Here is a 19,986-nt window from a genome sequence, read left to right on the forward strand (position 1 = left end):
CGCGCCCCTCAGCTCCCCGTGGCCGCCGCCGCTTGCGTTCCTCCCTCTTTCCTTCCCTCCCTCCCTCCCGCCTCGGCCCCTCCCTCCTTTCTTCCCTGCCCGCCCGAGAATGTGTGTGGCCGCTCTCGGATTTCCCCTCATTCGCTCGAGCTTCTGTCAGAAGCCAGTGCCGCAAAGAGCTGCTTAGGGCTGCGCTGGTAGCGAGCTGCAGCTCGGCGGGGGCCAGAGGCTCCTGCCCCAGCTGAGGCTCCTTTCGGCTCGTTTTCCCCACCGGGCACTTGGGTGCGCCGTTTCCCTCGAGCCTGCCTGTCCTTTGCCTCCGTCGGGTGTCCCCCTCCCCAACCCCTCCCGCGCTTCTTCGTCGGGGCTTTGTTCTTAAACCCAGCCCCGCGTTCGCCGCCTTTCCTCCGCCCGGTGTCTTCTTTGGGTCCGCCGTGGACTTTGCCTTGTCATGTCAAGATGGAAGGCAGGAGCGAGTGGCTCGCCTCCTCGACCCGCCCTGAGGGCTTCGAGCAGATGAGGCTGAAGAGCAGACCCCGGGAACCCTCGCCCAGCCTGACCCGAGTGGGCTCCAACTTCTACAGCGCCGTCAAGCAGCAGGACTACAGTGCCAGCGTCTGGCTGAGAAGGAAAGACAAATTGGAGCATGTAAGCCACTTTTGTTGCTCTCTCTCTCTCTCTCTCTCTCTCTCTCTCTCGCTCTCTCCTGAAACGCTTGGCTAACCGCCGTTCCCTTTAAATCCTTCTTTCGATTAAGCCCGCCAGGCGGGTTAATCGACCCATTTTACAGGTGCGAAAGCTTGAGCCGGAGCGGAAACTTTCTTGACGACTTGCGGCGTTTTGGGCTGAGGGAGAATTCGCACCCAGGACTCATAGACGTGCTCGTGAAGTCAGGATGAGGCTAGCTTTTTACTTCGACCTGGCACAAGACCAATTTGATATCAACACTACCCCTCAACATGGGTTGTCCCTACTTAAACCTACCTCCCAAGAATACCAAAAGTGGAATAAAAAACATAGTTATCTGGGGACAGCATTTAAATGACAATCCCATGTATGCTGATTTGGGAGCATGTCCCATCTGGATTTACTTCCGAATAAACATATATAGGATTGCATGTGATGTAATATATTTTATCCATTATGATGCCCAAATAGTTAGTCATTGTTCAGTCTCCTCAGAAGTGCAAATAGTTTTCTGTTTTCATATTATATGCTTCATCTCTCTCTCTTTTTAAACCACTATCTGCTGCAATCCAGTTTTCACATCTAGGTCCCATGAAGGCATCTAATTGCTGAGAGGTCATGGAAACTCTGGAACATTGTAGAACACTTCTCCAACTGAATGCATCCTGCGGTGTTATGATGATTTAGATGTAGCTGATTTTTGATTTGCATCCTTTATTTTGTATTTAGAAGTATAGACTTGCTGTATTCTAGGTATATTTTTTTCTAGATATATTTCTTACATGGCTATGTAAGGTTGTGCAAAGTAGATTTGATTGCGCTGTCAATTCCTGCAGGAATAATGTTAACTAAGGGGTTTTGGGGACCAGGAAACAATTGAAGCTATGGCTGGCTGCAATGAACATTTAATGCTGGCTTTAAGGTACTTGGAAATATTCCTGTAGTTCAGAGGTTTTACAGCAATGGATTGTCATGTTCTTGTGTAGTATATGGCATTAATGAGTTGTATGAATAATGGAACAGCATATTTTGATTTTGATATTAGGTTAAGTACGTACTTGTAGGAAGAAAAGGAGTTTAACTCTAATGTGAAGTTTTGTTGCATGTATGTTAGCAAGCAAGGAAACAGTTAAGTTTTATAATGCAGCAGGCTTGCTTAAGGGGATGCTGTGTACTGCTCAAAATAAGGTGAAATAGAGAGTCCCTATGTTCCTTATATGCAAAATATGAACAATAAAGTGCAGTTAATGCAAGTTAGTTCCTTGAAAGAAATCACTGTAGCAAAATATTCTGACTTTTGTATAAAGCTACAGTACATGAACTAGTGCCAAGTGATGTAATCCAAAATACAGGCAAAGGTGCAGAAACTGGAATGGTGAAAGCCTTGCATTCCGACAGTATTGTATACCGCTATTTAGTTAAGAAAGGAATCTGGAAAAAACAAATATCAGTAAATTACAAAGCCCAAATATGGATTGTATTTTAGTAATTTATATCAAAGCAGAATGATCAACAATGGAAAGTTAAACTCTTGAAATATCCTCAGCAGCCTTATAGCAATTTTATGTATCTTGATTCAACAGGGGTTCTAAATAGCAGATTAAAGAAAAACTACTGCTTTGCTTCAGTACATTTAAGTTTGGACAATAGATCAGTTTCTTTTTGTTATGCATCAGTGTTTTAACTAAATGTAGCATATTTACTAACCTTAACAATAAAAAAAAGAACTAGATAATTGTAATCGGGGTTAAAAACACATTTGTTATGTTTTATATATAAATACATAATGTACCTAATCTTGAGCCATGGCAAGATGATTGATTGAAAGAAATTTATTGACCTGAGAATATGGCAGTGAATTAAGGTGGATAAATACACATAAACTGGGATATTAATGTGATTGTGGGTTTTTTAAAAAATTAAGAGTGTAATTCTGTCTGCATAATGGTCATGGCCATTTGAATTCAGTGATAACTCCATTTGTTAATTTATTTGGTGGAGTATATTCTACATATCTATATTTCTGGAATGGGAAAAATGCGTAAGCATAGAGGATTTAGATAGTTTCTCACAAAGAATGTACAAACCTTCCTGTAAGTTGTTTCACGACATGCAATACGTTTTTGGAGTTTATAAGGGATGCTTTTGTAATTGACAATCTGCTATCAGCCATAGGTAACTTGGTATATTTTTGGACTACAAATTCCACAAATTCTTGCCATTTGCCGGAGTGGCTGTGTAATTAACTGAAATAAAGGGGAAAAAATTGGAGTGTATTAAGTCATCTACTCCTACTTTATAGTAACTTTTTATTTTATTTATATTTAAAACATGTTAAACATTCCAATGTTTAAACATTTCAAAATAGTGCAAAAATTTAAAAAAATAATCTGAACCAATACATACGCACAATGAATATTCAACCTACCTAATAATAAATACATTGTAATATACTGCATTTTTTAGAAGTTCATGTGAAGTGTAGATAGTAATTGATGGCAGTAGGAGGGGTGGGTCAGCATGAAATCCACTTAAAAGGTTTATTGTTGAGTTTAGATTGGGCAGTCTGATTTGGAATTAAAGCCATGTCTGTATATGAGTTATCTGCCTTTCTTCTGTTGGATGAATACAGGAATCAAGCTGAGCACACTTCACCAGCTATTGTACTCATTAAACAGTGGTAGCAGGAAAAACAATATTAGATGAATAAAATAGCATTGATAGGAGGGACATGACAGTCTGCATTGTTTGCAACATCAACATTGATATTTATTCCTTGTCTTACTGTGTTTCTTAAAAAATATCCTTGGAACAAAATACATCCTATTTGATCATGTGGCTGAAATATTACAGTCTTGGAGGGGATTCTGGTCACATTCAGTTTAGCAACCGCCTGCTAGCCATTCACTTAGATAATGCTAGCCATGGAACATGCTGAATTTGAAGGACTTAACTTTTTAAAAAAAATGGCAATCATTTTAATATAACTGCAGTTTGCATTGAGCATCAGTTTTTCTTTATGAATATTTACAAGCCAGAGACATGTACAGGATGGGAGTCATGCAGCATATAAATTTAATACATAAAATAAATAAATCCAATCCTTTCCTCAAAATGATGAAAGCAACATTATGCCATTTTGATACATGTTCCATCCCTTTCATATGTGCACGTGACATCACAACGTAGGCACAAGAGTGTATTTTATATCGCAATGGCACAATGATGCTTTCGTCATTTGCTGTCCTGGTAATTGCCTCTGTAAATATCTATGACTATAGAAATAAAGACAGTCTAAGCTTGTGCCATTGTATAGATTTTTTAAAAAACAATTCTTGCGATGGAGAAGAAGCAAAGAACTACTATAATATAGTTTCTCTGCCATAAAACTAGCATCCCCTTGTTTTCAGTTCTTGGGTTATAGGAGTATTTTTAAACTGGACAACATCCAAATGGTATGAGTTATGGATTGAGGGGTCCTTGCTGCTCTCTGAGCTTGCTTGTTTTCTTGCAGATGTTTCATTACTAGGTGACATCAATCAGTGCTAGTCTAGACTAGCAAACAAGCAAGCTCGGAGAGCACCAAGGACCCCTCGTGTCAACCCTAAGCTACAAATATTCTCCTTTATTTGTATGGGAATTCCCCAGAATTCCCAGCTAGCAAAGGGATTGTTAGGAATTCTGGATGTTGGAAATCCATAAATCTGGAAGTTGCCCAAGATGGAAAACCCTGGCTTTGGATAAGATGAAGCAGAAAATGAATGTAACAAATTCTAAATTAACCTTCTGTGTCTTTCTTTCTCCATGCTCCATCACTCTGGGACTTCTCAATTTTTTTTGTGCCCCTCGCCATGTCACTGTGGTTTGGGTTGGTTATAATAATTAAAATATAATCTAAATATCAATTGAAACTTGGATAGACCCTCAAGACTTTACAAATGAACATGATTTTATTGAAAGTAAACAAAATAAATTTTAAAGCCATATTTTAATGAGAAGTATGAGCTTTTTATCTTGGATTTTCAGCCCATACACAGACCAGTGTTTTTGCAGATACAGAGTTATCATATTTTCAAGTTAAAACATGTTTTAATAGGTGTTTTAAAATTAGTTGTGGTATTAGTCATTCTTTAAACAAAAGAAAGCTCTGAATCCAATGTTTATTTTTTAATAGGAGCCTGAGTGGCGCAGCAGACTAATGCTACTGTTAAAGGTAGTATTTAGCTTCCAGCTGCCTGCAATTACTGTGAGTTCAATTCTCACCAGGCTCAAGGTTGACTCAGCCTTCCATCCTTTCTAAGGTAGGTAAATTGAGGACCCAGTTTGTGGGGGCAATAAGCTGACTTTGTATAAATATACAATAGTATCAAGGCTATTGCTTAACGCATTGTAAGCTGCCCTGAGTCTCCGGAGAAGGGCGGCATATAAATCAAAAAAAAAAAAAAAGATGACATATTTTTATGATTTATTCATCTTTCCCTTGTGTACAGTTATTTTACTCCCCAAAATCAGAAAAACAGTACTGTAAAAAAAGAGATGATTCCTTTAGTTGGGCTGCTATGTGCAACAGAGATAACATTGTCTCTTGCTTTAAATCAGCTCTCTTAGTACTTATCTATAGATTTTTTTTCCTAACCATGGCAGGAAGATTCCCTATAGTTTTATAGGCAATGTCTTTACAATGCTGCTTTCATCTAAACTCCAGCTCATACTGTACTCTTTTTCATCCCTTGTATCAAAGAGATAAGTATCAAATCAGATGGTCAGAGTGTTGTATAGCAGCCATATGCCATCAAGGCATAATTATTTTGCCTTGTTAGCATATACAATGAGTTTGACCACAATAGCAACAACTACAAGAAGAACAATAACATTTCAGCTTCGTATAAGACGTGGGAAATTTTGCTTTTCAAAGAAGCATAATTTTACCTGGATTTAGCAAGCTTACTCCATAGGAAAAAAATCTCTCACATAAATTTCCCAAGAATTTATTGAAGCTATTATCTATTGAAAGATTGCATTCTCACCACTTTATATTGCTTCTACTGACTCCAGTAACATAATTAACAATTTGAGTGTCAGCTCTGGAGGCCATCTTTTCTTTTGGATCTTCAGGGCTGCTACACTTAGTGTTGTGGGAAAGTGGGATTTGGGTTACTGCCAAGGTTCCAAGTAACAGCCCCAACCAAGTAAGACTTAGAGGCAAACAATTCCTCAAAGATCCATTTTATTAGAGATGTCATATTGGCACATCTGGGAAAACCCGAATCCCGAGTTTTCCCCACCCAAAAGGAAGTCAAAGTCTCTTCCCCTGCACTCACATGTCCATCACATGGTCCAATCAATCCACTGTCCTAACTGGAGATGCCTCCCAGTCACGCCACTCCAGGTGCAGGCTGAACGTCCTTGACTCTCAGAGAAAAGAATGTTGTTATGGCTAAATAACTCTACCAATTCCATGCAATCCCCCCCCCCCTACTTTCCACAGCACTAAGTGTGGCAGCCCTGAAGATCCAAAAGAAAAGATTGCCTCCAGGCTGACACTCAGATTGTTAATTATGTTACTGGAGTCAGTAGAAGCAATATAAAGTGGTAAGGATGCAATCTTTCTATAGATAATTATGTAAATTAAAATAGCTTCTGGTTGGATATAGCAAAGCAATTAAATATAATTGATTGGATATAGAAGAAGCTTATGTATCAATGAGATTGGATATGGAGTGGATTCTATGAGAGAATAGAGTAGAATTACAAAAAGAATACTATACTGAGAGAATACAGAGGACATTCCACGAGTTGCCGTCTAATCAGTTGAGGTTATGGGGTTTATGCTAAATTGGCCTTGGTTCCCAGAGCCAATGCTTGTCTCTTAATATTATCTCCTTGTTATATCAACATTCCTTGGTATAGCTGATCCAGCAGAGTTGTTTCTCAAATCTCCAGGAAATTAATTAAGGGAAGGGGATATTTTGCTTTGTTTTACTTGTCTTTTCTTCTACGACTCCACAGGGTTTTCCAAGAAGATGCATTTGGCAACTCCCCATTATATTTTCCTGCAGCAACCTTTCATATTCAAACTGAGAGACATGCTGACTTATGCTAGAGCACAGTACTAGTTTTAGGATTTCATGGGTACGGAATTGGGAGTCCTGCAATAGCTTTGAGGAGCAATTAATATGGTTCCCTGAGTTCATAGATATTTGCAAATGTATTTGTATGCAGCTAGTCCTTGACTTACAACAGTTTGCTTAGTGACCGTTTGAAGCTACAACGGCACTGAAAAAAGTGACTTATGGCCATTTTTCACATTTATGACCGTTGCAGCATCCCCATGGTCATGTGTTTTACATTCAGATGCTTGACAACTGACTCACATTTATGACAGTTGCGGTGTCCTGGGATCATGTGATCCCCTTTTGCGATCTTCTGACAAGCGAAGTCAATGGGGAAACCAGATTCATTTAACAAGTGTGTTATTAATTTAACAACTATAGTGATTCCCTTAACAAACATGGCAAGAAAAGTCGTAAAATGGGGCAAAACTCACTTAACAAATTTCCCACTTAGCAACATAAATTTTGGGCTCAATTGTGTCGTAAATTGAGGAATACCTGTATAGCTTTAAACATTGATATACTACATGCTTCAATGTCCTACTTAATTTCACATTTTTAGCTATCACAAAGAATACTTTTAAGGTAATGAGTTGGAAAAAGTAGGTGAGAAATACTGTGTTATTCTTAGGTTATTGGGAAGATGTGCTGAGTTGATAAGCTTTACCTTAGCCAGAATATATTGCTGAATATATGTTGTTCTTTCAGTTTTGTAACAAGTACAGGTAGTCCTCGAGTTACGACCACAATTTAGCCCAAAATTTTTGTTCCTAAGTGAAACATTTGTTAAGTGAGTTTGCCCCATTTTACCACTTTTCTTGCCAGAGTTGTTAGATGAATCATTGCATTTGTAAGTTAGTAACATGGTTGTTAAGTGACTCTGGATTCCTCATTAAGTTTGCTTGTCAGAAGGTTGCAAAAGCTGATCACATGATCCTGGGACACTGACACTGCCATAAACATGAAACACTTGCCAAGTATCTGAATTTTGATCATGGGGATGCTATGGTGGTAAGTGTGAAAAACAATAAATCACATTTTTCAGTTCCGTTATAACTTTGAACGGTCACTAAATGAACTGTTGTAAGTCAAGGACTACCTGTACATACAAGGTTATGGTATATTCCAAAACTGTCTACTTCTATGCACACAAAGGTATTATGGAATTATTTGTAGTTGTTGAATTCCCCTTCTGTCCTGATCAAATATTCAAGAAATACTTGATGTTTAACAATTAGGAATTAGGCAATAATCCATAAAATAAAGTTTTGTAACTTTTTCATACTAAGTAATTATCATCATGGTACTGATATCAATTATGAGATTAAAATATACAATATTAATGGTCCAGGAACTAAATCTTTTATTGTATGAACATACTACTACACTCCTATAATGGGACTCTTCCCATTCCTTATCTCTTCACTTTTTATATCTCACATGCACTCTGTAAGGGCTTGGATGATCGCTGTTCCCAATTTATTTATCTAGTTTTTATTTTATTTATCCCATTTTTAATTATGTTGAGTTGTGCTATACAACAAAAACAACCAACAGAGACACACAGAGAGAAAATAAAATAAAACCATACATCTTTTAAATGACTCAAATGTGCAAAGTGATGAGTGAACTATCTAAGGCTGAAAACTGCCTGTTTACTGTTTGTTACAATCAAACTGCCAGATAAGCTGTTTTAACCTTATGAATATTTTAATGGCTTTGAGGAAGAATTCAACGTTGAAGAGACTCAGGAAGCAAAATGAGATAAAAGGCAAAATGAGATAAGGTAGACCAAGGTGGAGAACTTTTTCCCCCCTAATGACATGAGGAACATGAGAGGGAGATTAATTTAGATCAAGTTGCATGGGATATGATCATGTGAGGGGTGAATAGAAATTGTAAGGAATATTGGAATTCTCTGAATGAGGCTGAGTGATGGCCACGATAGCAAAGTGGTGAGGAAGAGAAGAGAAACTATTAGCCAAGTTGGACTGATTTGAATCAATTAGTCAATCAATCAATCAATCAATCAGTTAGTAGTAAGTCAGCAAGAATTACTATATGTGTGCATGCAGTACACATTGTCTTGCTCATTTCATAAGCTCTTTCAGGTTGATCGTGAAAAAGATTTCTAGAAATAATGAGTACAGAAACTAAAACATACCAGAACGTCTAATGCAACTACTTGCTACCTACAAAAATATAGCCTCATTTCTGAGTACTTACTTATCTTGCCTTTTTATCTGCAAATAAAATGAGCTTTTATCTTTAGGTAAATAGGACAAGCAGATTTCCCCCCCTGGAAAGTGCAATAATAGGCTACTTCATTTTCAAGAGGTTTGCAGATGAGACAAGGGATTGGATGTCCTAGATATGATCCCAAATAATAGGAAAATGCTAGTGGAAAAGATAAAACCCTTGGAAACTTTGGAAGGAACTGCTATATCATCTTGGAAAGTAAGATATTAGAGAAAGAGAATTTTTAGCATAAATATATGTGCACACTGGATCCAGGAGAACCAATTTTAACAAGGTTAAAGAAGTACTAAGGATTGCATGGGCAGAAATCTTTCAGATAAAAGAAATTCAGGAGAGTTGGAAACTTGTAAAATAAAAGCTACAGAAAGTACAGTTGGATGCCATTCTAATAAGAACAAAATGGGTGTTGCTTAGCAAACCTTTATAGGTAATAAGGACTTTTCAGCTAAACTGAAGAGCCTTCTCTGCCATTGCACCTGCTGTCTGGAACATCTTACCTCCTGAAGTGAGATCAGCCCCAACCCTCCCGACCTTCCGTAAGAGCTTAAAGACCAGTTGGTTTTGGGCACTAAGGGAGGGGCTTCATTTTAGGGGTGATTAATTGATTAACAACAGATCCCACCCTCTTCTCTGTCTCATCATATTCCCTGCCCCATCTTTTTAGCTAGGTTGGTTTTTATAGTATTTATAGTATTGTATTTATATTACTATACAGTTTTATCTTTTACCATGGTAAGCAGTCCAGAGTTACCATGTGGCAAGATGAGTGGCTAGTACATTTCACAAATAAAAATAAAATAAATAAAATAAAGCTATCATACATAGAAAAGGAAGGTTGGGTTTATTTATTTTATTTGAGCAGATCACAACTTAAATATAAAATAACAAATAAATAGTTGGAATAGAAAACATTAAACAAGATGGTGGACCTGGCCAGAAACAACAAAACATATATTACACACCCAGCAAGGGGCTGCAGTCACACTTGCCCAGAGCTAGCTTTTGAGATTCTCTGGAATGTCACAGATGAAAGTCACCTGTATTCCAAAGGGAAGCCTATTCTAGAGGGCAGGTCCTGTGACAGAAAAAGCATAGTTATGGGTTGTTGATAGTTGGCAGTGCTTAATTAAAAGAACCTGGAGCATACCAACCCTGTCAGATTGAATTGGCCAGGCAGTCATCCACGGAAATAGGAAGTCCCTCAAGTAACCAGGTTTTATGCCATGAAGGGCTGTATAGGTTGCAACTAGCACCTGGAAGTAAACTGACAACCAGGGTAGCTTGTGAAGTAAAGTAATCACATAGGCACACCAAAGTGTGCCTATCATTGCCCATGTTGCTGCATTCTGGACCAGTTGAAGCTTCTGAGTGGTCTTTAAGGACAGCTCCATACAGAGCATGTTGCAATAATTGAGTCTAGGGCATGAATGTTTGAAATATCTTTTGATTTAGGAAAGGCTGCAACTGGTGAACCAGATGAAGTTGTGCAAAGACCTTTGCTCCAGGAAGACCAACAGATTTTCCCCTATTCTTGAAGCTGCGGGTTAGAGATGGAGTATTTCCAGATTTAGATGGTTCTAACGTCTACAGCAATGTGGTCTTTATACGAATCCTCCCCATCCTGATGTTGAGAAAACTGTAATAGTAGATTCCATGACTGTGCAGAGGGGTTGATTTGATGACTTTAAGGATATTTCCAGCACATTCTGTGACATGGCTCAGCACAGATCTCTGCAACTCCTCAGGCTGTCACCAAGTTGTAATTGTTGATAGGCAAGAAAAAGTCCTTTTCTTTCCTTTATATGAACCTCTACTGTTAAACTTAAACAAGCTAGTTCTCTCTAAAGAAAGGATCTTTGTTAAAAACCAAACCAAACCAAAAACTCAATAGCTCAAATGTGAATCATTCCTGCATAATTTGTGACCTACCAGAGTGAATATAATGACACAGTCATTTTTTACATGCCAGATGGTGATGCATGATGTATATGGGATTTCCATTTGTATTACTAGTGTATGAAATACAGTATATGTCGTTTTTATGTTAGTATGTATTTAATTGTACAGTATTTTTTTTAAAAAAAGGTTTTCATATCTGATTTTTCTTTTGGCTTATGCCTGTGCTCTGGAATTGTCAGGAATTATTTTTTTTCCTTAGAAAGTATATAAGTATATTGACATAAACAATCATTCCCATTTTAAATGCTACAGCTTCTAGAATTTTTGGAAATCTCACGTAATTAGTTATTGTCATATATTAGTGAAGTTCTTGTGTTTTTTTAGGCAAGATAAATGTACATGAGGAGATCTGGATGTTAAGTCATATTCAGCAAAAAAGTTCGGATAAGTATAATTAATGTTTTGGTCCTTTTGTTTTTTTTAAAAAAAGTCAGAGTATGATTATTAGGCTATTTAACATGATCATTGAGATGTAAGGAATAACATATTATGAAATTTATTATTTGGGTTAACTTCATTTAATATATGTTTACTGTGCATATTGACATAAGTATGCTTTTTGGCAAGACATACCATACAACAGTGTTAAAACACTTTTTTAAAATTTGGATTTGGAAATTAACATCATTTTGGACAAGTTTAAAAAGGATTTTGCTATTTGGTAAATAACAAATAATAACCAATCAAAATAAAAAATATAATTTGTTTATTTTTAATTCTATGTGGTTCATTATGTAAAGTAAGCTTAAAGTGATAAAAATATCTGCAATTTCCTCTTTATATGAATGAATATTAAACTACAGTTGGTTTATCATGAAGTGTCCATAGAGGAACTAGTAAGTATTTCTTCCTAATTACTTGGAAATACAAATAGAAGGATGCTTTAGTCACAGTGAACTGATATTAGATTCTTTGTGTTTCTTTGACTTTAAAATTTAAAAACAATTGAATCATTTACAGTTACATAGATCAAGAATTTGTTGCTTGTTAATCACATAATAATAGTTTGCTACCCTTTCTTTAAAACCAATTTAATTGTAATAATGAAAACTAACAAAAGAAAGTATAAGTGCAACAGAAAAAAGTAAAGAAAGTATATAGTAAAGTAAAATATAAGAAAAATATAAAAAGTGATTTCCATCCTTCATCACACAAAGTATAAGCAATTTTAGTAACTTTTCAGCTTCTTTTAATTTACAACAAATGATTTCTTCATTCTGTGTCCTATGTCTTATCTCTAAACAAGACCATAAAGCATTGTCACATCAGTCTTGGTATCAGCAAAAGCCCATTAAGGAAATAGCAAACTTGATCAAATAAACCAAATTTATATTCCTTTTATTTTTCTTCTAACAATCTTAATCTCCATTTAATTAATGTCAAATAATTTTTCATTTTTTAATTTCTTCTCACAAGATTTATTTAAGCTTTATTTAACAAACCTCTTTTGTAAATTCAATTATCCAGGTCACTCTGTTGGTTTATTATTTATAATTCCCTTTTGATTTTTAAAGCACCAAGCAATTTCTTCTGTATGTCCAAAGAAACCTTCATCCTTCCATGGTTGTGACTTTTCATAGAAGTCTCTCCAGTCTGCCATTTCTTTCTCCAAGAGCTGGTAGCTTACTATCCTGATGGATACAAGATCAGAATTCTTATAAAATTATTAACGCAAAAGTATTAAAGTATATAAAGAGTGCTGCTGCTTTTATTTCATTTTTATTCATCACTTCAACACAGATTCCTGTGCAGAAAGTTATAAATATGTAAAGCAGTATGTGATATGAGCAATAAATTTGTGTCATGTTGTCTTGCAAAGGCAATGCACCCATACTTTATCATAATTTTGTAATTAGTAAAGTACACTTTATTTATTCAAAGAGTTTCCTTCAATGCTAATTCTGGTCTGATTTACAGACCTTAATAAAGATTATTATAGTTGTTCTAATAGTCCCATAATAGCTGATACACAAATGCCATCTTAATATTGTCACAATTCTTTTGTTATATCTTCAGATTGTATTTTGTAGTAAAGTTAAAAGCATCCCTTAATAAATTAACAAGATCACTACTGAAGGAAGAAAGGGTGCTCACTGATTGCATTTTGTGTCATCTCAGTTTACCCAGTAGAAAATGAAGAATAACTATAAAAACAAACATCACAGCAACAACTTCACTCTTCTTAAAAGTTTTAACATCAATCACAATATGATCAACTGATTTCTTTAGTATAATTTAGGAAAAACAATAGTCAACACAAAGATGACAACAACACTGCATGTTGATATTTCCTTACCTGAAATATATTTTATGCATGGTTTATTAAATGTGGTGTGCCCAACTGGCTTCTTTTGTAACCCAGCTTAGAATTAGCAATGAAGGACGCTATATAAATCTTTTCAAATAAATAAGCAGAAAGTGTTTGTATGAATTGCGTAAGTGAAACAATCTCTTTGCAAGGACAATACATGCTAAAGGAAGAAGCAGTGGAGTGGAAAATGAGACCTACTGCCTGGATTCATATATTCCAATAATCTATGATCCATAAAACATAGTGGCTGGGCTTGCACAGTATTTCCAGTCAAGAGCAAACAAGCTACATTATGATGTCTGAACTCAAAGCATGGTAGGTTAATGGCACACAAAGACCAGGGAATTCAAAACTGCATACCCACTGAGCTTTCAAACACATTGGATGATCTTGTACTAGATACTAATATTTACTTCCTTTTTGCTACAAGGTACTGAAAAATAAAACAAAAAGACCAGAGGTGGGTTTCAGCAGGTTTTCTGACCAGTTCTAGAGAACCGGTAGCAGAAATTTTAAGTAGTTCAGAGAACTGATAAATACCATCTCTGACTGGCCCTGCCCCCATCTATTCTCTGCCTCCCGAGTCCCAGATCGGGAGGAAATGGGGATTTTGCAGTAACCTTCCCCTGGAGTGGGGTGGGAATAGAGATTTTACAGTATCCTTCCCCTGGCACGAACACCAAGCCATGCCCACCAAGCCATGCCACGTCCACCAAGCCATGCCCACAGAACCGTTAGTTAAAAAATTTGAAACCCACCACTGAAAAAGACAAATACAAAGAAATTGAAACCAAATATGAAATAAAAAGTATGAAAAAATAAGGAGCCCTTCTGAAAAGTCTTTCTTTAACAACATTAAATGAGAGGAGTTCAGAGGGAGTAAGTCTAAATCCCCAAATGTGGAAAGAAAACACTCCCCAAGCATAAATAGGCTCAGCAGAAATGGAGCTAGTATAAAAGCAGAGTCTATGACTAATAGAAAAAGTAACATGTTGAAGTTTGTGAGATCTGCTATATTTGTCCAAGGAAGATATCCAGAGGAAACAAACTTCAGAACTGAGCACCTGCCTTTTAGCAATAAATATGTAAAAGGGCAAAAGCACTAAGTGAGGCAGGGAGGAGGATCTGGGCCAGTTCTGGAGTTGTTTTGGTGCAGCACGATCTGGTGATACTGCGTGTAACTAGGAGGAAAAACCCCCCACAGTTGAAGACCCAGCAGGAGCAAGAGGACCCAAGAGAGATCTGTCAAGGGAACTGGCTGGTGGAAAGGAAAGCCTGACTAGAACAGATCAGAGGCCATCCACGTCAGCTTGACAAAGAAGCCAGAGTTATTTTGTCTCCTTCCTTGGATAGAAGCAAGCTCCAAAGAGAAGGCACAAAAAGAAGCTGTGTGAATGAGGGGAAGAGAGAGTGAAACAGATAAAATAAAGCTCCATTTGAAATGGTCTGAATAAAATTGAATAGTTTGTTAAGCTAGCCTGGGACCACTGTATATATTAAATAAAGAGAAAAGACTGAGATCTAGTCCCTCTTCAGGAATGAAACCAGTTGGGTGACCTTGGGCCAGCCATTCTCTTGCAACTCTAAGAAGGAGGCAATGGTAAACCACTTCTGACATCTTGCCAAGAAAGCTGCAGGAAGTTGCAAGGAGTCAACACTGACCCAATCAATTAATAACTAAGAAAGAACTGTATGTGCATATCTGAAAAATTCCTACATAGGATCATATGGTTGAGCTTTTGTATTTCATCAGAAAAGACTAAATTTAAGACTGTGACTGAAAAGATTCCAAGTCTCAATATATAATTCAGTTTCACCTTCTTTAAATTATATTAACTGTATTTAGATAATAACAATATTGTCTAAATAACAATTATACCCAAATAGGGAGAACCATACAGCAAATCTTAATCATTTGTGCCAGAGTTCTCTGAAATATATCTCCAATGTAAAAAGATTCATATCCATTCATTTTAAAACATCAAACGCAAAAAATAAACTTTTGATGAATTAATCTCAGTTCATTGATTTTTCATTACAGCATTTATAGCTCAAGAATTTCAAGACTTGTTACAAATTAACAATATCTATCTTGGTCATCTTGATCACCTGTGTAGAAATAAATCATAAACGTAAGATTTTTTTCAACAGAAAAAGTTATGTTGGACTTTCAAATGCTGCTAAAGCATCAGGTCTAATATGAGAAGTCAAGATATTTGAATTGAAGATGGTGCAAATTTCTGCAAATTTAAACAATCCAAATTCATTTTGGAGGAAAATTATCTTCTCTAATTTATCCCACATCAAATGGGTAAGGCAGATCATTACATTTTCCTCTAATTTTATCCTCACAATACATGTGAGGATAAAATTAGAGTAAAATATGCCACTCCTTGGAGGAAGGATAACATATAAATGCAGTAAAATAAATTAGGGAGAATGTAAACAAGTTGATTATAAAGAGTTTTTGTGTTTGATATAAATAACAAAATAAGAGTTGGAAGGGACCTTGGAGGTCTTCTAGTCCAGTCCCCTGCTCAAGCAGAAAACCCTATACCATTTCAGACAACTGGTTGTCCAGTCTCTTCTTAAAAACTTTCAGTGTTGGAGCACCCACAACTTCTGGAGACAAGCCATTCCACTGATTAATTGTTCTAGCTATCAATAAATTTCTCCTTAGTTCTAGGTTGGTTTTCTCCTTGATTAGTTTCCATCCATTAGGCTGGAAACTGGAACAGGCAGAGTCATGTGGGATCTTCCCTAGGCCATTCTCTTTTGTTTCTATCCCTTCTGCACTGCTTCTACTGCTGCAGGCTGGGATGCAGGAGTGTGGGAGTGTGGGAAAGAGGAATGACGTGGAAGGGAACAAACATCTCCAGACAGAATGAAAAAGACTGGAGCTATGCAGACAAGCACTATGCAGACAGTAAGTTGGAGGAAAGGGGCTATTTCTATGCATTGCAGCACTAGAATATTTGGCAGTTTTCAGCAAGATTGCAGGAAGCCTGAAAAAGCAATGCGATTACTTTTGCAGGCATGGAGCTTTTGCTTCGTGGTGGACCCCATGGAGCATGATTATATGGATTCAGGCTGATAGAGGAGGCTGTGGTGCTATTGCTTAGTCGAAAAATACAGATTCAGCATATAGGAGGTTCAATATCAAGAAGAATGTCCATGGAAGCAGAATATACCAACACCAAATTATGTGACAATCAAAATAGAAACAATTTCCCCGAAAACACTATTACCAAAGAAAAGACATCCTTTAAGATGCTCATTATTCTTTAAATCGCAGGGTATTTGAATGGATGCATTATGTATAGAGATACTTTTAAAGTTGGCTAGAATTGTACTCAGTATTTCTGATACAAATCCTAGAGAAAATCTATCTATGTGTTTGCTAAAAATTGACATAAATTTAATGGCACATAGTCATCAATCTAATGTAGTGGGGATGAACAAAATCTGGCAAACTCAGCAAGTGTTTTAGCTAACTTAATAAAACTTATTTGAAAAACAAATAATTTGAACTATGTTCAATATAATATTAAGGCTTTTTTTCAAATCTGATTTGTCTTTATGATATTGTCACTTTCAGAAAACTGATTCTACATGCTGGCATGGTAAATACATTTTACTGATAATTTCATCTCATTGTTCATTTCATTAAAATACAATTCATTTTCTCTACTGCACTGATTTAACTTCTTGGTGAAGTAGATGGAGAAAGAAAGAGTCATGTTTATTAAACAAAAATATCTGCATTGTTCAGAGACTTGATTTTAATTCATTTATTTATATAATGCATTCAATTTCTATAGTGACCCATCTCAAACAAGTGACCCATGGCAGTGAACAATCATAAACCAACTAAAAATAGTTACAGCATAGTACAGAATTAAATATATATGACAGCCAAGAAATAAACATCATCATAGATGTCAATACAGCCAGAAAACTGGGCCGTTCACATCCTTGGCAGAAAGCCTTGTGAAAGGCCAACGGGGTTGGGGGCATCATCAACTCTGGAAGAAGAATGTTCCAGAAGGCAGGGGCTATGGCAGATAAGACTAGTCCTTGCTAGCTGACCTCCCTTGTCTAACATGATCCATAGCATGCCCAACCAGGCAGACAAAATTGGACCAATAGAAACCACTGGGAGAAGATTTTAATTGGAAATGAGCACCTTCTTTGGTACTACTTAAACTATAATAAAAAATAAATAGCAGATGTACTCTTTTTTTCCTTGGGGTGAATCAATTGTGTAAGTAAAAGAAAAAAAATACTTTGTGTTGCTTCATAGATAACACTTTTTATTTATGTGTGTGTATATATATTTCTCACATTACATACCCACATACATACCTGCATACACTATTAAGTTGATGGTTCTGCATATCAATTAGCTACATCATAAGCAGCCAATACTTTAAATAGAAGTATCTAGCATTATTCTATAAATGGAAAAGTCAATCCTTCAGTATAACATGCTATTCCTGTAGCTTTCTGGCCTATATATACAGATTAACGTTCACAACAGTTTGTATGAAACAAGGAAACCAGAATGTGGTATATATATATATTCTGAAACCATATTATGCATGACCAAACTTTATATGTCAACATAGATCACACAAATGTGTAAATGATAAATTTATCTGCTGCTCCCATCCCCTAATTTCAAATTAGACAGCAGCCCCGAGGAAGAATATTTTAATGGTACTGTTTTTCGGTAATAGATGACCCTTCCCAAACAGCTAGTTATTCCTGTCATGGGAGTATTTAAATATTCCATAGGAAATACTTTAGCTCCAGAGGAGGTAATTAATATATATCATAGATACACAGTTTAGACCTGTGGAAAAACATGATGAATTGTGACCATATTTGTTATCCAAAATATTGAGAGAGAGATCACTTTAAAGATTTCCCAATGGAACATTAATTTGATGTTATATAAGAGAGTGGGAAAAGCTATCAGCTGTAGAAGTGTACTGCTCAAATTGTAGCTTCCATCCTTCCGAGGTGGGTAAAATGAGGACCCAGATTGTTGGGGGCAATATGCTGACTCTGTAAACTACTTAGAGAGGGCTGTAAAACACTGTGAAACAGTATATAAGTCTAAGTGCTATTGCTATTAAGTATTCACATTTTATAAAAGTCTGTTGTGAGTAGATGTATATGGAGGAGGAGGAGAAGACAATAAGATGGCCTTTTTGCATATGGCAGTGCCGGAAACTAGAAGAGCTGGTCTTCCGTTTTCCTGCATGAGCATGCACACCGGCCAGCTGATCGTCACGCCAGAAACCTGGAAGAGTAGCAGGCTGAAACCTGAAGTTCAGTAGCTGAAACCGGAAGTTCATTTTTGGGGGGGTGCCAGTGGTGGGTTGCCCCAGGTTCAGATTGGTTCGCAAGAACTGGTAGTAAAATCAGCAGGAGGCTTCGCCCACTGGCCCGGATGTCATCATCGGCGAACTGCGCATGCGCAGAAACTTCTGCGCATGTGCAGATGCAAGGTGCATGCGTGAGCGAACTGGTAGTAAAGGTAAGTAGAACCCATCCCGGGGGGTGCATGCACTCTGGACAGCTCCTCTTCCGGGTTGCGGCCCAGACACGCGTGCGCTCCCTTTTTGACACTCGGTGCCGAAAAGGTTTGCCATCACTGCAATAGAGAATGGATAAGAGAAAGAAAAACTGAAATGGGAAGGAAAGAAAAAATGAGAAAGAGGGAACAAAACTGGATGGATATGAGATAAGCAGAAGACATAATTATGTAGAGAAGGAAAGTAGAAGATAAAAATCTCTATTTAGCTGTTAAAAAGAAGTTAAATTTACCAGGCAACAGTGCCTCTTGAGTTCAAGCTAATCTTCAGACTAATCTTTGAAAGCATTTGTGCATTTTAGTATTAATTCTAAAGTTTTTTACATTTTGTGTTCTTTTATTTTCAACAGCTTGTTCTGTTATTGGGCAACATAAGATGACTTCCCAGTTCAGAAATAATTCTTTGCAGAAAAATTAACCCTCCTATCAGTAAATTAAGTATCTTTGTTTTATTTTAATTGTATTTTTATTCTGTTAACCATCTTCATCCTCTTGTGGGATAGAAAAGCTATGTAGAATTAATGAAATAATAAGGGAAAATTTATGATGAAGGAGAGAAGCAGAAAGAACAATTCCAGATTTTGCAAATCTTATCTCCTCTGGGGGATGTGCTCTAATAAGCTTCTCAAATTCTTTTCCTGATTTGGTTTGCATAAATTTAGCAGGTCTCTTCTCTTGATCAAGCTTACATCAGTTCTTTGCAGAGGTTGTGTGGAAGTCATATGAATTTTCTTTCTTTTCCTAATTCTTCTTTTATCAATTATAACAACATTTGTGGCATAGAACTCATTCAATTTATATGTCTCCACATAGTCATAATTCAATTATTCATTGACATTCATCAACCAAATATTTGGATGTAAAAATATAAAAAAAGTAATCTTTAGGGCTTTAATATCTTTCTCCCAATTGAACAAAGAGATGCTTGCAGTACTGGAATAAATTTTATCAAGATGATGTGTGCTCTTATTCATTATCCTTCCTTGTACACCTCCAATTATCTCTTACTTTATATTTAGTTTTGTTATTAATTCATGTTATAGCTTCTAAAATTC

General features: G+C 36.6%; 1 protein-coding gene across 1 annotated transcript in view; it reads left to right on the forward strand.

Moving 5' to 3' along the window:
* The first annotated feature begins 459 nt into the window (after positions 1-459).
* Positions 460-19,986, forward strand: part of PLD5 (phospholipase D family member 5) — a 76,777-nt gene continuing 57,250 nt past the window's right edge. The window contains exon 1 of the mRNA XM_070950602.1: positions 460-648. Within this exon, the coding sequence (XP_070806703.1) occupies positions 460-648 (189 nt within the window). The remainder of the gene's footprint in view (positions 649-19,986) is intronic.

The sequence above is a fragment of the Pituophis catenifer genome, unplaced genomic scaffold, assembly GCF_029215685.1.
Source record: "Pituophis catenifer annectens isolate HBS135680 unplaced genomic scaffold, rPitCat1.0.hap2 SCAF_1, whole genome shotgun sequence".
Lineage (NCBI taxonomy): Eukaryota > Metazoa > Chordata > Lepidosauria > Squamata > Colubridae > Pituophis > Pituophis catenifer.